The sequence below is a fragment of the Heptranchias perlo genome, chromosome 5 (assembly GCF_035084215.1).
Source record: "Heptranchias perlo isolate sHepPer1 chromosome 5, sHepPer1.hap1, whole genome shotgun sequence".
Classification (NCBI taxonomy): domain Eukaryota; kingdom Metazoa; phylum Chordata; class Chondrichthyes; order Hexanchiformes; family Hexanchidae; genus Heptranchias; species Heptranchias perlo.
Window position 1 is genome coordinate 20,262,314 of NC_090329.1, and position 20,769 is coordinate 20,283,082.

Here is a 20,769-nt window from a genome sequence, read left to right on the forward strand (position 1 = left end):
GTGAGAGAGGAAGGATTGTGCACACTTTTGATGGGATTGTGAGAGAGGAAGGATTGTGCACACTTTTGATGGGATTGTGTGAGAGGAAGGATTGTGCTCATGTTTGATGGGATTGTGACAGAGGAAGGATTGTGCACACTTTTGATGGGATTGTGAGAGAGGAAAGATTGTGCACGCTTTTGATGGGATTGTGAGAGAGGAAGGATTGTGCACACATTTGATGGGATTGTGAGAGAGGAAGGATTGTGCATAAGTTTGATGGGATTGTGAGAGAGGAAGGATTGTGCAAACTTTTGATGGGATTGTGAGAGAGGAAGGATTGTGCACACGTTTGATGGGATTGTGAGAGAGGAAGGATTGTGCACAAGATTGATGGGATTGTGAGAGAGGAAGGATTGTGCACACGTTTGATGGGATTGTGAGAGAGGAAGGATTGTGCACAAGATTGATGGGATTGTGAGAGAGGAAGGATTGTGCACACATTTGATGGGATTGTGAGAGAGGAAGGATTGTGCGCACGTTTGATGGGATTGTGAGAGAGGAAAGATTGTGCACGCTTTTGATGGGATTGTGAGAGAGGAAGGATTGTGCACACATTTGATGGGATTGTGAGAGAGGAAGGATTGTGCATAAGTTTGATGGGATTGTGAGAGAGGAAGGATTGTGCAAACTTTTGATGGGATTGTGAGAGAGGAAGGATTGTGCACACATTTGATGGGATTGTGATAGAGGAAGGATTGTGCACACTTTTGATGGGATTGTGAGAGAGGAAGGATTGTGCACACGTTTGATGGGATTGTGAGAGAGGAAAGATTGTGCATAAGTTTGATGGGATTGTGAGAGAGGAAGGATTGTGCACACGTTTGATGGGATTGTGAGAGAGGAAGGATTGTGCACACGTTTGATGGGATTGTGAGAGAGGACGGATTGTGCACATGTTTGATGGGATTGTGAGAGAGGAAGGATTGTGCAGAAGTTTGATGGGATTGTGAGAGAGGAAGGATTGTGCACGCTTTTGATGGGATTGTGAGAGAGGAAGGATTGTGCACACATTTGATGGGATTGTGAGAGAGGAAGGATTGTGCATAAGTTTGATGGGATTGTGAGAGAGGAAGGATTGTGCACACGTTTGATGGGATTGTGAGAGAGGAAGGATTGTGCACACATTTGATGGGATTGCGAGAGAGGAAGGATTGTGCACACATTTGATGGGATTGTGAGAGAGGAAAGATTGTGCACACTTTTGATGGGATTGTGAGAGAGGAAGGATTGTGCACACATTTGATGGGATTGTGAGAGAGGAAGGATTGTGCATAAGTTTGATGGGATTGTGAGAGAGGAAGGATTGTGCACGCTTTTGATGGGATTGTGAGAGAGGAAGGATTGTGCACGCTTTTGATGGGATTGTGAGAGAGGAAGGATTGTGCACACATTTGATGGGATTGTGAGAGAGGAAGGATTGTGCATAAGTTTGATGGGATTGTGAGAGAGGAAGGATTGTGCACACATTTGATGGGATTGTGAGAGAGGAAGGATTGTGCACACTTTTGATGGGATTGTGAGAGAGGAAGGATTGTGCACACTTTTGATGGGATTGTGAGAGAGGAAGGATTGTGCACAAGTTTGATGGGATTGTGAGAGAGGAAGGATTGTGCACGCTTTTGATGGGATTGTGAGAGAGGAAGGATTGTGCACACATTTGATGGTATTGTGAGAGAGGAAGGATTGTGCACATGTTTGATGGGATTGTGAGAGAGGAAGGATTGTGCAGATGTTTGATGGGATTGTGAGAGAGGAAGGATTGTGCACGCTTTTGATGGGATTGTGAGAGAGGAAGGATTGTGCACACATTTGATGGGATTGTGAGAGAGGAAGGATTGTGCATAAGTTTGATGGGATTGTGAGAGAGGAAGGATTGTGCATAAGTTTGATGGGATTGTGAGAGAGGAAGGATTGTGCACACATTTGATGGGATTGTGAGAGAGGAAGGATTGTGCACACTTTTGATGGGATTGTGAGAGAGGAAGGATTGTGCACACTTTTGATGGGATTGTGCATAAGTTTGATGGGATTGTGAGAGAGGAAGGATTGTGCACACTTTTGATGGGATTGTGAGAGAGGAAGGATTGTGCACACATTTGATGGGATTGTGAGAGAGGAAGGATTGTGCACACATTTGATGGGATTGTGCATAAGTTTGATGGGATTGTGAGAGAGGAAGGATTGTGCACACATTTGATGGGATTGTGCATAAGTTTGATGGGATTGTGAGAGAGGAAGGATTGTGCACACATTTGATGGGATTGTGAGAGAGGAAGGATTGTGCACACTTTTGATGGGATTGTGAGAGAGGAAGGATTGTGCACGCTTTTGATGGGATTGTGAGAGAGGAAGGATTGTGCACACATTTGATGGGATTGTGAGAGAGGAAGGATTGTGCACGCTTTTGATGGGATTGTGAGAGAGGAAGGATTGTGCACACATTTGATGGGATTGTGCACGCTTTTGATGGGATTGTGAGAGAGGAAGGATTGTACACACTTGATGGGATTGTGAGAGAGGAAGGATTGTGCACACTTTTGATGGGATTGTGAGAGAGGAAGGATTGTGCATAAGTTTGATGGGATTGTGAGAGAGGAAGGATTGTGCACACTTTTGATGGGATTGTGAGAGAGGAAAGATTGTGCAGAAGTTTGATGGGATTGTGAGATAGGAAGGATTGTGCACGCTTTTGATGGGATTGTGAGAGGAAGGATTGTGCACACATTTGATGGGATTGTGAGAGAGGAAGGATTGTGCACACATTTGATGGGATTGTGAGAGAGGAAGGATTGTGCAGAAGTTTGATGGGATTGTGAGAGAGGAAGGATTGTGCACACATTTGATGGGATTGTGAGAGAGGAAGGATTGTGCACACGTTTGATTGGATTGTGAGAGATGAAGGATTGTGCACGCTTTTGATGGGATTGTGAGAGAGCAAGGATTGTGCACACATTTGATGGGATTGTGAGAGAGGAAGGATTGTGCAGATGTTTGATGGGATTGTGAGAGAGGAAGAATTGTGCACGCTTTTGATGGGAATTTTGAGAGAGGAAGGATTGTGCACACATTTGATGGGATTGTGAGAAGGGAAGGATTGTGCACACGTTTGATGGGATTGTGAGAGAGGAAGAATTGTGCACGCTTTTGATGGGAATTTTGAGAGAGGAAGGATTGTGCACACATTTGATGGGATTGTGAGAGAGGAAGGATTGTGCACATGTTTGATGGGATTGTGAGAAGGGAAGGATTGTGCACACATTTGATGGGATTGTGAGAGAGGAAGGATTGTGCACGCTTTTGATGGGATTGTGAGAGAGGAAGGATTGTGCACACATTTGATGGGATTGTGAGAGAGGAAGGATTGTGCACACGTTTGATGGGATTGTGAGAGAGGAAGGATTGTGCACACTTTTGATGGGATTGTGAGAGAGGAAGGATTGTGCACGCTTTTGATGGGAATTTTGAGAGAGGAAGGATTGTGCACACATTTGATGGGATTGTGAGAGAGGAAGGATTGTGCACGCTTTTGATGGGATTGTGAGAGAGGAAGGATTGTGCACACATTTGATGGGATTGTGAGAGAGGAAGGATTGTGCACACGTTTGATGGGATTGTGAGAGAGGAAGGATTGTGCACACTTTTGATGGGATTGTGAGAGAGGAAGGATTGTGCACACTTGATGGGATTGTGAGAGAGGAAGGATTGTGCACACTTTTGATGGGATTGTGAGAGAGGAAGGATTGTGCACGCTTTTGATGGGATTGTGAGAGAGGAAGGATTGTGCACACTTTTGATGGGATTGTGAGAGAGGAAAGATTGTGCACATGTTTGATGGGATTGTGAGAGAGGAAGAATTGTGCACACGTTTGATGGGATTGTGAGAGAGGAAGGATTGTGCACGCTTTTGATGGGATTGTGAGAGAGGAAGGATTGTGCACACTTTTGATGGGATTGTGAGAGAGGAAGGATTGTGCACATGTTTGATGGGATTGTGAGAGAGGAAGGATTGTGCACACGTTTGATGGGATTGTGAGAGAGGAAGGATTGTGCACACTTTTGATGGGATTGTGAGAGAGGAAGGATTGTGCACACTTGATGGGATTGTGAGAGAGGAAGGATTGTGCACACTTTTGATGGGATTGTGAGAGAGGAAGGATTGTGCACACATTTGATGGGATTGTGAGAGAGGAAGGATTGTGCACACGTTTGATGGGATTGTGAGAGAGGAAGGATTGTGCACACTTTTGATGGGATTGTGAGAGAGGAAGGATTGTGCACACTTGATGGGATTGTGAGAGAGGAAGGATTGTGCACACTTTTGATGGGATTGTGAGAGAGGAAGGATTGTGCACGCTTTTGATGGGATTGTGAGAGAGGAAGGATTGTGCACATGTTTGATGGGATTGTGAGAGAGGAAGGATTGTACACGCTTTTGATGGGATTGTGAGAGAGGAAGGATTGTGCACACATTTGATGGGATTGTGAGAGAGGAAGGATTGTGCACACATTTGATGGGATTGTGAGAGAGGAAGGATTGTGCACGCTTTTGATGGGATTGTGAGAGAGGAAGGATTGTGCACACATTTGATGGGATTGTGAGAGAGGAAGGATTGTGCACACATTTGATGGGATTGTGAGAGAGGAAGGATTGTGCACACATTTGATGGGATTGTGAGAGAGGAAGGATTGTGCACGCTTTTGATGGGATTGTGAGAGAGGAAGGATTGTGCACACATTTGATGGGATTGTGAGAGAGGAAGGATTGTGCACACATTTGATGGGATTGTGAGAGAGGAAGGATTGTGCACGCTTTTGATGGGATTGTGAGAGAGGAAGGATTGTGCACACATTTGATGGGATTGTGAGAGAGGAAGGATTGTGCACGCTTTTGATGGGATTGTGAGAGAGGAAGGATTGTGCACACATTTGATGGGATTGCGAGAGAGGAAGGATTGTGCACGCTTTTGATGGGATTGTGAGAGGGGAAGGTTTGTGCAGATGTTTGATGGGATTGTGAGAGAGGAAGGATTGTGCACGCTTTTGATGGGATTGTGAGAGAGGAAGGATTGTGCACACATTTGATGGGATTGTGAGAGAGGAAGGATTGTGCACACATTTGATGGGATTGTGAGAGAGGAAGGATTGTGCACGCTTTTGATGGGATTGTGAGAGAGGAAGGATTGTGCACACATTTGATGGGATTGCGAGAGAGGAAGGATTGTGCACGCTTTTGATGGGATTGTGAGAGGGGAAGGTTTGTGCACACGTTTGATGGGATTGTGAGAGAGGAAGGTTTGTGCACGCTTTTGATGGGATTGTGAGAGAGGAAGGATTGTGCACACATTTGATGGGATTGTGAGAGAGGAAGGATTGTGCACACCTTTGATGGGATTGTCTTTTGCTGAATTCTGTTGTCCCTCAAATGGAAGAGAGACTGAAAGTTCCAATGCTTTCGCTGATTGACAGGCCAACTGACCAATGTATTAGCTGTAAACCTGATCTCTGGCAGCAGGAGTGGACTTTATGTCAGCGCTTTGGTTCTGACTGTATACTGTACCTGGATATGGTACTTGGTATTTATAATTCACACAGTACATGTAATCGCTATCACAGGGCAAAGTTCAAAGGTGAATCTGTGACCGATTACATAATGTATTTGATGCATTGACAGTAAATTTGACGAATATGAGATCAGTGTGTCGGAAAAAAATAATAATTTTGCCATGGACTATAATGGGCTTTATGATAACTTCTATTTCTTGATATCATCCATGAGATATTTGTCCTTCTGTGAGACAGACATTTAAATTCTGCTGCTATGAAATGGCACTACAGTATGGTATATATTTCTGGTGTGTTTTCTGGTTTGTGTTCCCAACTTTGCCCCTCCCCCTTCCCAGCAGACCATTTCGAGCTGAGCGTTCAATGAATGAACTGAAAGTATCCATTGTAGCATTGGGGAAGGGGTGGGGGAGGGTAGGAAGCTAATTTGGCACAGGGGGAAGAGACACACATAATTCGATATATCTCCATCCCTTCTTGTTAACAGGAATTCTTAACAGTCCATTTGACATTATTGGGAGATCTGTGAAGGCTCAGTCTTCAGAAACTAAATGGTTTGTCACGATGGTTTGTGATAGATTGAACCTTAATTTTCTGTGGCGAATAATTTGAGGCATTGTGGGTTTACAGTAATGCATTCATACCTCGCATAACACTGTTTGGTCTTATGTTCTTATGTTCTGCAACATGTGAAGAATTCACTGGTTAAAGTGAGACAATTGCTTAACCAGGGAATTCTTATTGAGATTTGTAGGAATAATGGATTGGGATTTAGTTTTATTTTTTAGGATTTTTATTGTGTGACTCTTGAGGCTTCCTATGTTAACCAAAAGCCATAAGAACATAAGAACATAAGAAATTGGAGCAGGAGTAGGCCAATCGGCCCCTCGAGCCTGCTCCGCCATTCAATAAGATCATGGCTGATCTGATCCCAACCACAAATCTAAAGAACACAAGAAGTCGGAGCAGGACCCGGCCACATAGCCCCTGGGCCCTCTCCGCCACCCACAGGGCATTGACCGATCCGAACTCAGCTTCATGTCCAATTTCCTGCCCGCTCCCCATAACCCCTAATTCCCTTTACTTCTAGGAAACTGTCTATTTCTGTTTTAAATTTATCTAATGATGTAGCTTCCACAGCTTCCTGGGGCAGCAAATTCCACAGACCTACCACCCTCTGAGTGAAGAAGTTTCTCCTCATCTCAGTTTTGAAAGAGCAGCCCCTTATTCTAAGATTATGCCCCCTAGTTCTAGTTTCACCCATCTTTGGGAACATCCTTACAGCATCCACCCGATCAAGACCCTTCACAATCTTATATGTTTCAATAAGATCGCCTCTCATTCTTCTGAACTCCAATGAGTAGAGTCCCAATCTACTCAACCTCTCCTCATATGTCCGCCCCCTCATCCCCGGGATTAACCGAGTGAACCTTCTTTGTACTGCCTCGAGAGCAAGTATGTCTTTTCTTAAGTATGGAGACCAAAACTGTATGCAGTATTCCAGGTGCGGTCTCACCAATACCTTATATAACTGCAGCAATACCTCCTTGTTTTTATATTCTATCCCCCTAGCAATAAAAGCCAACATTCCGTTGGCTTTCTTGATCACCTGCTGCACCTGCATACCAACTTTTTGATTTTCTTGCACTAGGACCCCCAGATCCCTTTGTACTGCAGTACTTTCCAGTCTCTCGCCATTAAGAAAATAACTTGCTCTCTGATTTTTCCTGCCAAAGTGCATAACCTCACATTTTCCAATATTATATTGCATCTGCCAAATCTCCGCCCACTCACCCAGCCTGTCTATATCCCCTTGCAGGTTTTTTATGTCCTCCTCACTCTCTACTTTCCCTCCCATCTTTGTATCATCTGCAAATTTTGATATGTTGCACTCGGTCCCCTCCTCCAAATCGTTAATATAGATTGTAAAGAGTTGGGGACCCAGCACCGACCCCTGTGGAACACCACTGGTTACTGGTTGCCAGTCCGAAAATGAACCATTTATCCCAACTCTCTGCTTCCTGTTCGATAACCAATCCTCCACCCATGCCAGAATATTACCCCCAATCCCGTGATTTTTTATCTTAAGTAATAATCTTTTATGTGGCACCTTGTCGAATGCCTTCTGGAAGTCTAAATACACTATGTCCACTGGTTCCCCTTTATCCACCCTATACGTTATATCCTCGAAGAACTCAAGCAAATTTGTCAGACATGACTTCCCCTTCATAAAGCCATGCTGACTTTGTCCTATTAAATTATGCTTATCTAAATGTTCCGTTACTGTCTCCTTAATAATAGACTCCAAAATTTTACCCACCACAGATGTTAAGCTAACTGGCCTATAATTTCCAGCCTTCTGCCTACTACCCTTTTTAAATAACGGTGTTACATTAGCAGTTTTCCAATCTGCCGGGACCTCTCCTGAGTCCAGGGAATTTTGGAAAACTATCACCAAAGCATCCACAATCCCTACTGCCACTTCCCTCAAGACCCTAGGATGGAAGCCATCAGGTCCAGGGGATTTATCCGCCTTGAGTCCCATTATTTTACTGAGTACCATCTCCTGAGTGATTTTAATCGTATTTAGCTCCTCCCCCCCCGAGAGTCCCCTGTTTGTCCAGTGTTGGGATATTCTTAGTGTCCTCTACTGTAAAGACTGAAACAAAATATTTGTTCAGCATTTTTGCCATCTCCATGTTTCCCACCATTAATTTCCCGGTCTCATCCTCTAAGGGACCTATGTTTGCCTTAGCCACCCTTTTTCTTTTTATATAACTATAGAAACTCTTGCTATCTGTTTTTATATTTTTTGCTAATTTCTTTTCATAATCTAACTTCCCTTTCTTAATCAATCCTTTCGTTACTTTTTGCTGTCTTTTGAAGAATTCCCAATCTTCTATCCTCCCACTAAGTTTGGCTACCTTATATGTCCTTGTTTTTAGTCGGATACTATCCTTGATTTCTTTACTTAGCCACGGATGGCTGTCATTTCTTTTACACCCTTTTTTCCTCAGTGGAATATATTTATTTTGAAAGTTGTAAAATAACTCCCTAAATGAACACCACTGCTCATGTACCATCTTACCCTTTAATCTATTTTCCCAGTCCACTTTAATCAATTCCGCTCTCATACCATCATAGTCTCCTTTATTCAAGCTCAGTACGCTTGTTTGAGAATCAACCTTCTCACCCTCTAATTGGATATGGAATTCAACCATGTTGTGGTCGCTCGTTCCAAGGGGATCCTTAACTAGGACATTATTAATTAATCCTGACTCATTACACAGGACCAGGTCCAAGGTTGCCTGCCCCCTTGTAGGATCAGTTACATACTGCTCAAGAAATCCATCCCTGATGCATTCAATGAACTCGTCCTCAAGGCTGCTCTGCCCAATTTGATTTGTCCAGTTAATATGATAATTAAAATCCCCCATAATTATGGCTGTTCCCTTATTACATGCCCCGACTATCTCCTGATTAATACTTCTTCCAGCAGAGTTGCAACTATTAGGAGGCCTATATACTACGCCCACTAATGTTTTTTTCCCCTTATTATTCCTTATCTCCACCCAAACTGTTTCATTATCTTGATGCTTTGTCCCAATATCATTTCTCTGTGTTACAGTGATTCCTTCCTTTATTAACATAGCCACCCCACCTCCCCTTCCTTCCTGCCTGTCCTTCCTGATTGTTAAATACCCTGGCATATTTAATTCCCAGTCGTTGTCACCCTGCAGCCATGTTTCTGTAATGGCCACAAGATCATACCCATACGTAGTTATTTGTGCCGTTAACTCGTCCATTTTATTACGAATGCTACGTGCATTCAGATAAAGAACTTTCAAATCTGTTTTGTGACGCTTAGTTCCTGCTTTTTCCTTTTTTAACACTTTACCTATTACTCCATACCTTCTGTCCCTTCCTGTTACGCTTTCCTCTCTCTCCCTGCTCAGGTTCCCAACCCCCTGCCACTTTAGTTTAAACCCTCCCCAACAGCACTAGCAAACACTCCTCCTAGGACAGCGGTCCCGGCCCTGCCCAGGTGCAGACCATCCGGTTTGTACCGGTTTGTAATTCTATTACAAGAGACCATTTAATCCTTGGCTCACTTAAAGATATTGAGAACTGAACAAGGCACAGTTGTGTGTGCACATAGGAATAACTGGACAAAAAAAGACCACCTAGTTCGCCTTCTACCATCCTTGTACAATGATAATGGAGTTACTGACTAATCATAACAATCAATCTCTCTCAATTAGTCTCCAACAGACCCAGACGTGAGGTGAGGAAATCCCCCAGTGGTGGAGAGCTTTGGGATCCATAGGTCCAAAGTCACCTTTTTCCTCTTAAGCATGTTACACTCACCACGTGTCGTCTCAAATTACTCATATACTGTATCCCAAAATGTTTTCTGAAAGAAACCTATCTAATTTGCATTTGAATGCGCATTAGTGTGCAACTAATGATTTTTTTTATTCAGTCATAGGATTGGGTGTTGCTGGCAAAGCCAGCATTTATTGCCCATCCCTAATTTCCCTTGAGAAGGTGGTGGTGAGCCGCCGCCTTGAACCGCTGCAGTCCGTGCGGTGAAGGTTCTCACACAGTGCTGTTAGGTGGGGAGTTCCAGGATTTTGACCCAACGACGATGAATATGTCTACATAGTCAAGGATAATACAACATAATCACCAACCGGGCAATAACTTGGTTTCAGAATTGCAGCAAGACATTACTTGTGTTCAATTCAAACTGCGTAACTCAGCTGTAGATTCCAGCATCACAAAGTTAGCTGCGGTTAACTTAACGTGGCATATTCAACTTTGAGAATGACCGTCTATGCTTGCCAAAGTTATCTCCTCTTAGTTTATACTGAGAAGGAGCAGGCAGCAAGCCTGCAACTTGGCGGTGGGGTTATTTAAAAGTACTGGAGGAGTTCTTCAGTGACCTGCCCTTCCCAGTGAGAGTGTCGTGAAATGAAAACATTGGTTGAAGGTAGGACTCTCACACTCTTGTCCCAAATCTCTGACCCCTTCAGTTTCCCCTTATCTCTTCGATCTGGTAGAAGGATCTAGCAGGAGGGTGGGTAAGCAGAGGACAGCGATTTAAGATAATTGGCAGAAAAAAAAGCCTCGAACTTTTTAAAAATCAATTTCTTCTGTCAGTGGTGTTGGAAAGATCAGTTTACTTTGAATATACCAACATACGAAATTGACTGGCAGGAAAAGACCAGCTGGTCCATCAAGCCTGCCCCACACACCATGATGGTCGCACCATCATGACTAAACACATCTTCCTCCACCCCCCCTCAGCCCTTCCCCACCTCCTCTCCTGACCCCCCAGCAGCCATGTAATCTCCTGGGAGAGGCAAAAACCCAGGGCTAATAAGGGAAACAAATACTCTGGAAAATCTCTCTCCGACCCCCTCAGGCGATCGAAATCAAACCAGGAGATCACATAGATCAAGTGTTATCTGTAAAGACATGTCCTGTCTATATTTTTAACATTGATTTTGTGTCCATACGCCATTGGCAGGGGTTGCATTGAATAATATTTGGGCCGATGTGCAGGTATTCTTGTCTGTGTTCCTGAGAGTTATGTTGGGGAACGACAGGGGCTTGGTAACAGAGTGTATGTCAGTAAGTGGCTGCTTTGGCTGAAAGCAGCAGCTGTTTTGCTCGTGCTGAGCAGAGAGCTCCAAGTGGGTGATGACATGGTTATTGTCACTGGCCAACCGTTCCGACTATGTAGAGAATGGAACTCTCCTCAGTGAACGGGAAGAATCCTTTTAGTCTTGTGTCCTCTGGTACTGTGATAATGGAGTAGTGGAGAGGAAAAAGATGTAATAAATATTTCCACGTGACCCCTCTCCGACCTGCACCACTGATTGTTCCACAGCTGAGCCTGTGAACAGACAGCCTTCTACCTGCATCTGACGGTGACGTTCTTTAACAGTCAGTCGGGGTCTGAATTATCCGATTGACTTGGGTCCTGATCTCCCCCTGACAGCACAGCTAAGATTATTATATGTCCCTGGTGTCCTGGCAGGGACATATAATAATCCCTCATCCAACAACTTAAGAAAAACAGATTATCTTGTCATTATCTCATTGCTGTTTATGGGATCTTGCTGTGCTCAAATTGGCTGCCATGTTTCCTACATTACAACAGTGAATACACTTCAATTTTTAAAAAAAAGTACTTCATTGGCTGTAAGGCACTTTGGGACGTCCTGAGGTCATAACGGTGCTATATAAATGCAAATCTTTCTTTTATGGGTTTATGCTAGACTTGCATTTGAAGTTTATTTGCCCAGTCCCGCAATTCTTAACCCATAGTTTGAAGCCTATCAGTTGGTTCTGAAGAGGACATTTGGGTCACAAAGTCTTTGTTTGCAAATTGCCCATGGTTCCACATACAGCAGTGGTCCATTGGCAAAGAAACCTCCCCAATTTTCTTTGTGTGGAAAGCAAATTCTTTTCAAATTACCTAAAACATTTTTAAATCGTGAAAGGTTGTAGACCAAACTTTGTTTCCATTCATGGGGAAGACACCATTGGAACATGGCATTAATCTGCCAAGCACACTTGAGAAGAAGGTTGATAACCAATGGGCTTAACCTTTCCGAATTAATTGACTATTCTGTGCACAAGACTTTGGTGAGACCTCACCTGGAGTACTGTGCACTGTTTTGGTCTCCTTATCTAAGGAAGGGTATACTTGCCTTACAAGTGGTGTAGCAAAGGTTCACTAGATTAATTCCTGGGATGAGAGGGTTGTCCTATGAGGCGAGGTTGAGTAGAATGGGCCTATACTCTCTGGAGTTTAGAAGAACGAGAGGTGATCTCATTGAAACATATAAGATTATGAGGGGGCTTGACAGTGTAGATGCTGAGAGGTTGTTTCCCAAGGCTGGAGAGTCTAGAACTAGGGGGCATAGTCTCCGGATAAGGGGTCGGCCATTTAAGACTGAGATGAGAATTTCTTCACTCAGTGGTGTGAATCTTTGGAATTCTGTACCCTAGAGGGCCGTGGATGCTGAGTCATTGAGTATATTCAAGACTGAGATAGATAGATTTTTGGACTCTAGGGGAATTGAGGGATATGGGGATTGGGCGGGAAAGTGGAGTTGAGGTCGAAGATCAGCCATGATCGTATTGAACGGCGGAGCAGGCTTAAGGGGCCATGAGGCCTACTCCTGCTCCTATTTCTTATGTTCTTATGTTCAGAGTGGCTATGCTAAGCATTCATTAATAACTTAAGATAAGGCCTGTATGTAGACCAGCAGAATCTGTAGCAATTTGAGGGCAAAAGAAACTCATTTACCCCCCCCCCCCACAAACCTCCCCACTACCTTTTGATATATGTGGATAGAGATGGAATTCCTTACAAAGAACAGTGGTGATGAACAACCTTTCAAGTGGGCATGGTTTTTTTTGACCTGTTATAGGTCAATGTAGCTATAATTAGAGTAACAAATGTAATGTTGCTTTCATTCAGTAACTTGTATGCTACAAATGCATTTTGCAAAGGGTACCATCAAACCTCACGTTACTACTTAGGCAAGGGATGGTCCCTGTATAACACACATCGTTACGTTCTTAATTTCAACACTGAGTTTGCCAAACTCCGACCCATGTTTCAAGATCCCTTTTGAGGTCCTGACTGTGAATGCTACACGTCAAAATAGAGTTAATGTATGTGAATGAACTAATAATGTTAGATTCTGGTTTAATATTGACACTAACTGCTCTGTGCCATATTTGTTTAATCTAGTAGTTCCCGAACCGTGGGTTGTAACCCAAATGTATGTCACTTGTCTTGGGCTAGACTGGGGCTGGCATTGGCCCACTGAGGCCAAGGGTTACTTGGTCATTAAAGAAGTCTCAACGCACTTGAAAGAAAGAAATAATAAAAAAAAAATCATTCTGGGGATATGGGCGTCGCAGGCAAGGCCAGCATTTATTGCCCATCCCCAGTTGCCTTTTGACAAGGTGGTGGTGAGCTGCCTTCTTCAGCTGCTGCAGTCCATGTGGTGAAGGTGCTCCCACAATGCTGTTAGGTCAGGAGTTTGACCCAGCGACGGTGAAAGGACGGTGAACTGCTTTGACCTAGATGGGGTGTCGCACTTCTTGACCACTGCTGAAGTTACTAGATCATCCTTTGTGAAGAGTTCGAACTCACCTGGCTGGACACTGTTTGCTGTATTTCAATTGTCTCTTCCTCTTTGCAGGTACGGAAACATGTGAATGACCTGTATGAAGATTTACGAGATGGACACAACTTGATTTCTCTCCTGGAAGCTCTTTCAGGGGACACTCTGGTGAGTCCAGTTCTACATCAACGTGTTAATGTTTTGATCCCCGATGGTTCACCAAGATCTTCACCCCAAATTCGTTCTGCACTCTCCTGTGTTTAATTTTCTTCTTTATACCTAAAAGATGCTGGATGCTCAGTTTTGTAAGTTATGATTTTAAAATCTTTCTTAATGCACTGAAGTCCTCTATCTGATTTTTAAATTTTATTCTTAAGGGAATGTTTAAGGTTTCTGCTACTAAATCACCTCCATACATGCGGAAAGTAAACATTTTTTTAGGCACATTTGAAGGGGGTAGGGATAGATACAAGTATTTTGTACAGTTCGGTCACAGTCTTAGAAATGGGGGCTTGGACATTGTTTTATTCATTCTTGGGATGTGGGCGTCGCTGCCTAGGCTGGTGTCTATTGCCCGTCCCTGGTTGCCCATTGAGAAGGTGGTGGTGAGCCGCCGCCTTGAACCGCTGCGGCCCGTGTGGTGAAGGTTCTCCCACTGTGCGGTTAGGGAGAGAATTCCAGGATTTTGGCCCAGCGACGATGGAGGAACGGGCGCCATACGTCCAAGTCGGGACGGTGTGTGACTTGGAGGGGAATCTTGGGAGGTGATGGTGTTCCCATGTGCCTGCTGCCCTCGTCCTTTGTTGAAGTACAAGAACGCCGAGTGGTTGTTCGGTCTCTTTTATGTGTGCATTACTTCCTTTTTTCTTTTAGTTTGCTTTTCTCTGTTTTATGTTTGCCTCGTGTTTTCATTTCGTACAACTTTTTTTCCCCCCTTCACTTCTTCTCGGCCTGTCCTGTGCCTTTTGTCCTTCTTTCCTGTACCTCCTGTATGGTTCGATAGCCAAGGGAGCGAGACATACTGAAGACATTACGGTTGGTGAGTGCAGTGGAAGCATGCGCGTGTGACCAGCATGAAGAAGGTGATGGTGATAAGGGGGTAGGTTGCCCCCAGTAACTCTACTAACGATTCTTGTACTGGTTGGCAAAGAGCTTGTGTAACAAAAACAGAACTAAAAGGTATTCTGGTAACGCGCTAATTTTCTGGTAGGCGGTAGAGGGCCACCCGTTACCACAGGTGCCAAAGTTAGCGCCATCTAGCGTGATACCAACTGGGAGTGGTGGCATGCTTAAATGGACTCCCTTCATAATTCACTTCTGGTTTGACCACAAACTGTCAATGAGCAAAAATGTGCGTTTTTTTGGAAAAAAGAATATTTCAAAGCCAGATTTTCTGTGGGAAAAATACGTAACTATTATTTCCTTTCCTGTTTCTCAACTTGATTCATAATGGTTGAAATCTGCCTTATTTTTCCATTCCCTGTGCACGTTTCTGAGGTACAGTCTATGGAGAAAAGACATTGGCCAGGGTTTAGAGTACATCCACATCAGTGTCAAATTAGGTTGTCAAAAAGAGAAGGTAAAGAATGGGGGGAAAATCCACTGGGAATTTACAGCGGAATGTGCGTATTAGTCATCGAGGCAGCTGCTTGCATCAAATTTTATTGGTGGTGCTCAAATCAGAATTTAATTTTTGTAGCGTGGGCTGAAGACGTTAATCTGGGTGCTTGGCGATCAAATTTCCCACGGGAGTTCTCCGGATCTCCCACCGTGCCTTTTGGCAGATCAGTCGCAACCCTGGAAAAATAGCAGGAGAATCCCTCACTGATAGCCTACCGCTTGATCTCAACAGGTAGGGGTTCCACGATTGGTCTCCGGTGTCAGGGGACAGGCTCCAGTTGGGACCCATCGTCCGAACTTGCACATCCACAGAGTTGGTTCCCATCAGCACCTTTTGTAACGGATGTTCCTCGCTTACACTATTGGGGTGGAATTTGATTTTATATCCATAATAGTAAAAATGTGCTTACTCACAATTGCTGACACTTTTTTTGCTGTCGGCATCAGGTTTGCCAACTCTCCAGGATTACCCTGGAGTCTCCATGGATTCACGATTAATCTCCTGGACATGGCCACGAGCAAACACCCAGGAGTCAAATCAGAGGGACATTTAAAAAAAAAATTATCTTTGTTGTTTTTCATTTTCTTTGAACGCTTTTGTTTATTATTTATAACAATTTTGGAGATGGGGGAAGGCTATTTGATTGGGTGGGGCAGTTGGAGGCGAGAGGTCATGTGATGAAACCTCCAGCAATACATCCAACCAGAGTTGGCAATCCTAGTTGGCACCCACGTAACTTGCTATCCCAACTCCCCAGCCTCCAACCAGGCTAATTTTGGAGTGAGCTGCTGAAAAGGGAGTGAGTGGAGGCACGTTTCAGGTGGGATATCTCTGATCTGAAGAGCAGTACCTTGTCCCCACAGTACAAGTGGAATTGGGGCACTAAATCTCAATGTTTAATTGATTTGCTCAGGGCCTAATATTCCAATGGCTTCATTGGGATTTATCTTTTCCCGATCCCAATCTCTCCTTTCCCTCTCCCTCCCCCCCCCCCCCCCCCCCCACCCCCCACCCTAGCTACCCAACCATTGCTGCTCCTCCAACCAGGAAAGTCCATTATTTGAGTGATTTCCTTCCTAATGTTCTGGTTCAAATCACAAAGCAGGAAAGATCTGCTGGAAATAGTTCAAATGAATTCCATGTTCAGTCATGCTGGATGTTACTTGCTGGCAGTGGGCAGTAGCACAGTAAGATGCACATTGCGTTGGTGGTGTTGGAGCAGCAATAACAGCTTGCATTCATATTGCGCACTATTATTTTTTTTAAAAAGCCCAAGGTGCTTCACTAAGACGTAACGAAAATATGGACACCAAGCGAAGAGATAAGAAGAGGGTTGATCACCGAAGTGAGTTTGAAGGAGGAGAGGGAAGTGAAATAGATGGGAAGGGTTTAGGGATAGAATTCCACAGCATAGGGGCTAGGTGGCTAAAGACTTGGCTGCCAATCGGACGGGGTTGTATAAGAGGCTTGAGTCAGAGGAATAGGGTGTTCCTGGGTGGGACTGCGCTCACCTGGTTCCATTCTTATCTATCCAGTTGCAGCAAGAGAATGTCCTGCAATGGCTTCTCTTCCCACTTCCCCACCGTTACCTCTGGAGTCCCCCCAAGGATCTATCCTTGGCTCCCTCCTATTTCTCATCTACATGCTACCCTTGGCGACATCATCTGAAAACACAACATCAGGTTCCACATGTACGCTGACGACACCCAGCTCTGCCTCACCACCACCCCCCTCGACCCCTCCACTGTCTCTGATTTGTCAGGCTGCTTGTCCCACATCCAATATTGCATGAGTAAAAATTTCCTCCACCTAAATATTGGGATGACCGAAGCCATTGTCTTCAGTCCCCGCCACAATCTCCATGCCCTTGCCACCGATTCCAGCCCTCTCCCTCGTCGCTGTCTGAGGCTGAACCAGACTGTTCACATCTTGGCGTCCCATTTGACCCTAAGATGAGCTTCCGACCACTTATCCTCCCCGTCACCAAGACCGCCTCCTTCCACCTCCGTAACATCGCCTGTCTCTGCTCCTGCCTCAGCTCATCTGCTGCTGAAACCCTCATCCATGCTTTTGTTACCTCTAGACCAAACTATTCTAATGCTTTCCTGGCCAATCTCCCATCTTCCACCCTCCATAAACTTAAGTTCATCCAAAACCCTGCTGCCTCTATCCTAACTTGCATCTAGTCCCATTCACCCATCATCCCTGTGCTCGCTGACCTACATGGGCTCCCAGTCCGACAACGCCTCGATTTTAAAATTCTCATCCTCGTGATCAAATCCCTCCATGGCCTCACCCCTCCCTAACTCTGTAACCTCCTCCAGCCCTACAACCTTCCGAGATCTCTGGGTCCCTCCAACTGTGGCCTTTTGTACACCCCCACTTCCTTCACCCCACCATTGGCAGCCGTGCCTTCAGCTGCCTAGGCCCTAAACTCTGGAATTCCCTCCCTAAACCTCTCTGCCTCTCCTCCTTTTAAGACACTCCTTGAAATCTACTCTTCGACCAAGCTTTTGGTCACCTGTCCTAATATTTCCTTACGTGGCTCGGTGCCAAATTTTGTCTGATAACGCTCCTGTAAAGCGCCTTGGGACGTTTTACTACGTCAAAGGTGCTAAATGAATGCAAGTTGTTGCCTAGTGATGCAGTTTATTTTCTTAAATGGCATGGTTTCTGTTTGTAAACATGCATAAAGTGGTCATCTTACGACTTCAGGGGGCTCCCCCTGAGATTGCAAAGTCGAAAAACGGCCCCTTCAGCTTCCCTCTTGCTGGACCAGTCTCAGGCAGATATTAAGAGCCTGCCCTCTCCAAATGGGTAGTGTAATGAAAATATTCTCGCTATGGCCTCACAGGGAAACACCTGCAGCTGACCATAATCACTCCTCACGAGCTATCAATTGTTTTTTTTTGACAGAATGTGTCCCCTGTTTAGTTCTAAACACACGACTTTTTTTGTACTCTGAAGAACTATTCTCAGAACACGCTAATAGTAAACGTTTTAAGGCAGAATTAGATCAATGTCCAAAGGCACAGAGGACCACATTATGTACAAAGCTACGGGATTTCTGCTACTGAGTTGCAGTTGTTCTCGAGAGTTCTGGTCAGACTTCTCTAACTAACTAAAATTTGAAGGAAACATTTGCGACTGCATATAGTGACACCACTATTCCCGGCCAGAATGGAGATGATTGGGTAATTCCCCCGTCAATCACCCCTGGAGCCTACACTGCTGTAAGTGACTGGGATTGATTCTACGCACGTAGTTTGTATTATGTAACTACCCTCCACTCACTGCATTTTGCTGGAGAAATCACCCTGCTTTTATCAGGAGAAGTTGCTTAGTTTCAATCACGAATTCTGTTTGCTGTAGTTCATCGAGACTCTTTTTAAATAGACTGTGTTGACTGTTTGCTGTAGTGCTCTGTTTAAATAGTAGTGCTCTGTTTGCTGAGTAAATAGACTTTTTTTGCTGAAAAATAGACTGTTTGCTGGGAGTCCTGCTGTAAGTCCCGCCCTGCCTCCAACTCATTGGCTAACACAGTGGTGTCGATAGACACTCTGAAAATTTGCAGGGCTAAGGGGAAAGACCAGGGGAGTGGGAATAATTAGATAGCTCTTTCAAAGCTCATTAGATTCCTCTTCATACAATCATATAGCACAGAAGGAGGCCATTTGGCCCATCGTGCCTGTGCCAGCTCTTTGATAGCGCTAGCACTTGTGGTTACTGCGCTCTCAGAATCTAAACTAAATTTTAAAAAAACCCACAGTGGCTCTTTAAAAGAAACTCCAATTAAAACCTCTTGGCGGAGGGGTAGGGGCAGGAGGGAGGGAGGGAGAGGAACGGAGCCTGTACCCAAATACATCACCCTGAAGGATTGACCTGATATGCTTTTCAGTCAGTGATGGTCTCTGTGATCTGAGAATGGAAATCATCTGTGGGCAAAAGCTGACCATTAAAATGGTCCTTTTGTTGTATATATAAAAAGAACAACTTTTGTTTGAATGAAGGTCAGGCTTAATTTTCTTTAATACATTTTTTTTTTAATACCCTTGACCGTTCCTTAACTGCACCTCTGCTGCTGAGAGAGGGGACAGATGACTACCCAACACCATCTGCCTTTGGCTTAGTTCTTTGGACAACCAACAGGAGGCATGTGATGGCCTTGACTGAAGACCCTTTTTTATTTTTAAAAATAAAAATGATTCCCCTGGCCTTCGCCCTCTTCCACTCGAGGAGATTTTCTACCTCCCTTTGGCACCTGTGCACCCAGGCGCCATCTGAGACCTGAGCCGTGGTGGTGGTGATGGGGGCAGACTTGTGCGTTCCCACTCTCCGGGGCTCTGCGTTGGTTCTGGGCCTCTGTGGCACTTCCTAAATGTGCTCACCCTTGTTTCTTAAAAAAGAATAATCGAGTTCAGACAAAACCGTCCATCTGGTGCTACATGGAACAATTTGGTGTACTTGCCTGTTTTATACACATTTCCCCTAAATTGAACAGATGCCCATGAAATCCTTCCCCACCCACAGGAATTAAATTAAATTTATCACAGAAAAATGTGTTGGACGTTCGACGGATACACTGGGATAATCCAAACTCTCTTCCTGTTGTTCTGGCCGTTGTAGCTGAGGGCGGGGAGGAGGCTTGACTTAATTAGCTCTTAGTAGGAATTTAATTGGACCGAGGGAAAATTTGGAGCTGTTCTCGGGATTGCTCTCCAATGCACCAACCTACCACGCTTTCTCCGATCGCATTTCTTCGATTGCAAACCAGAGTATGCGCATGCTGTGCAGTTGCAACAGTGCATGCAAAGCCTCACACAAGTCCAGTAAGTCTTAGAAAATTCACCACTTATATCAGAAGACTGCACTTTCAATCACCCATTTTGAGGAAAACTATTAACACAATGTTCTTGTTTTTTTTCCCCCCTCTGAACGCAGCCCCGCGAGAAAGGGCGCATGCGCTTTCATAGACTACAGAATGTACAGATTGCACTGGACTACTTGAAACGGCGCCAGGTGAGCTGCGTGTTTAATTTCCTCAAACAATTTTGAACAGGCTGGGGCTCTATTTCTCTAGAAAAGAGCAGGCTGAGGGGCGACCTGATAGAGGTCTTTAAGATTATGAAAGGGTTTCGATAGGGTAGACGTAGAAAAGATGTTTCCACTTGTGTGGGGGAGACCAAAACTAGGGGCCGTAAATATATGTCACTAAAATCCAATAAGGAATTCAGGAGAAACTTTTTTATTCAGTGGTGAGAATGTGGAACACTACTACAAGGAGTGGTTGAGGCGAATAGCGTTGATACATTTGAGGAGAAACTAGATAAACACATGAGGGAGAAAGGAATAGAAGGATATGTTGATAGGATTAGATGAAGTAAGGTGGGA

The 20,769-nt window shown here is 44.5% G+C and overlaps 1 protein-coding gene across 2 annotated transcripts in view; it reads left to right on the forward strand.

Annotated features, from left to right (window-relative positions):
• The window catches only part of dst (dystonin), a 394,574-nt gene that overhangs the window by 52,587 nt on the left and 321,218 nt on the right, over positions 1–20,769 (forward strand). For both annotated transcript variants that reach the window (XM_067984067.1, XM_067984069.1), the window contains exons 3-4: positions 13,836–13,925; positions 20,320–20,397. In XM_067984067.1, coding sequence (XP_067840168.1) covers positions 13,836–13,925; positions 20,320–20,397 — 168 coding nt within the window. The remainder of the gene's footprint in view (positions 1–13,835; positions 13,926–20,319; positions 20,398–20,769) is intronic.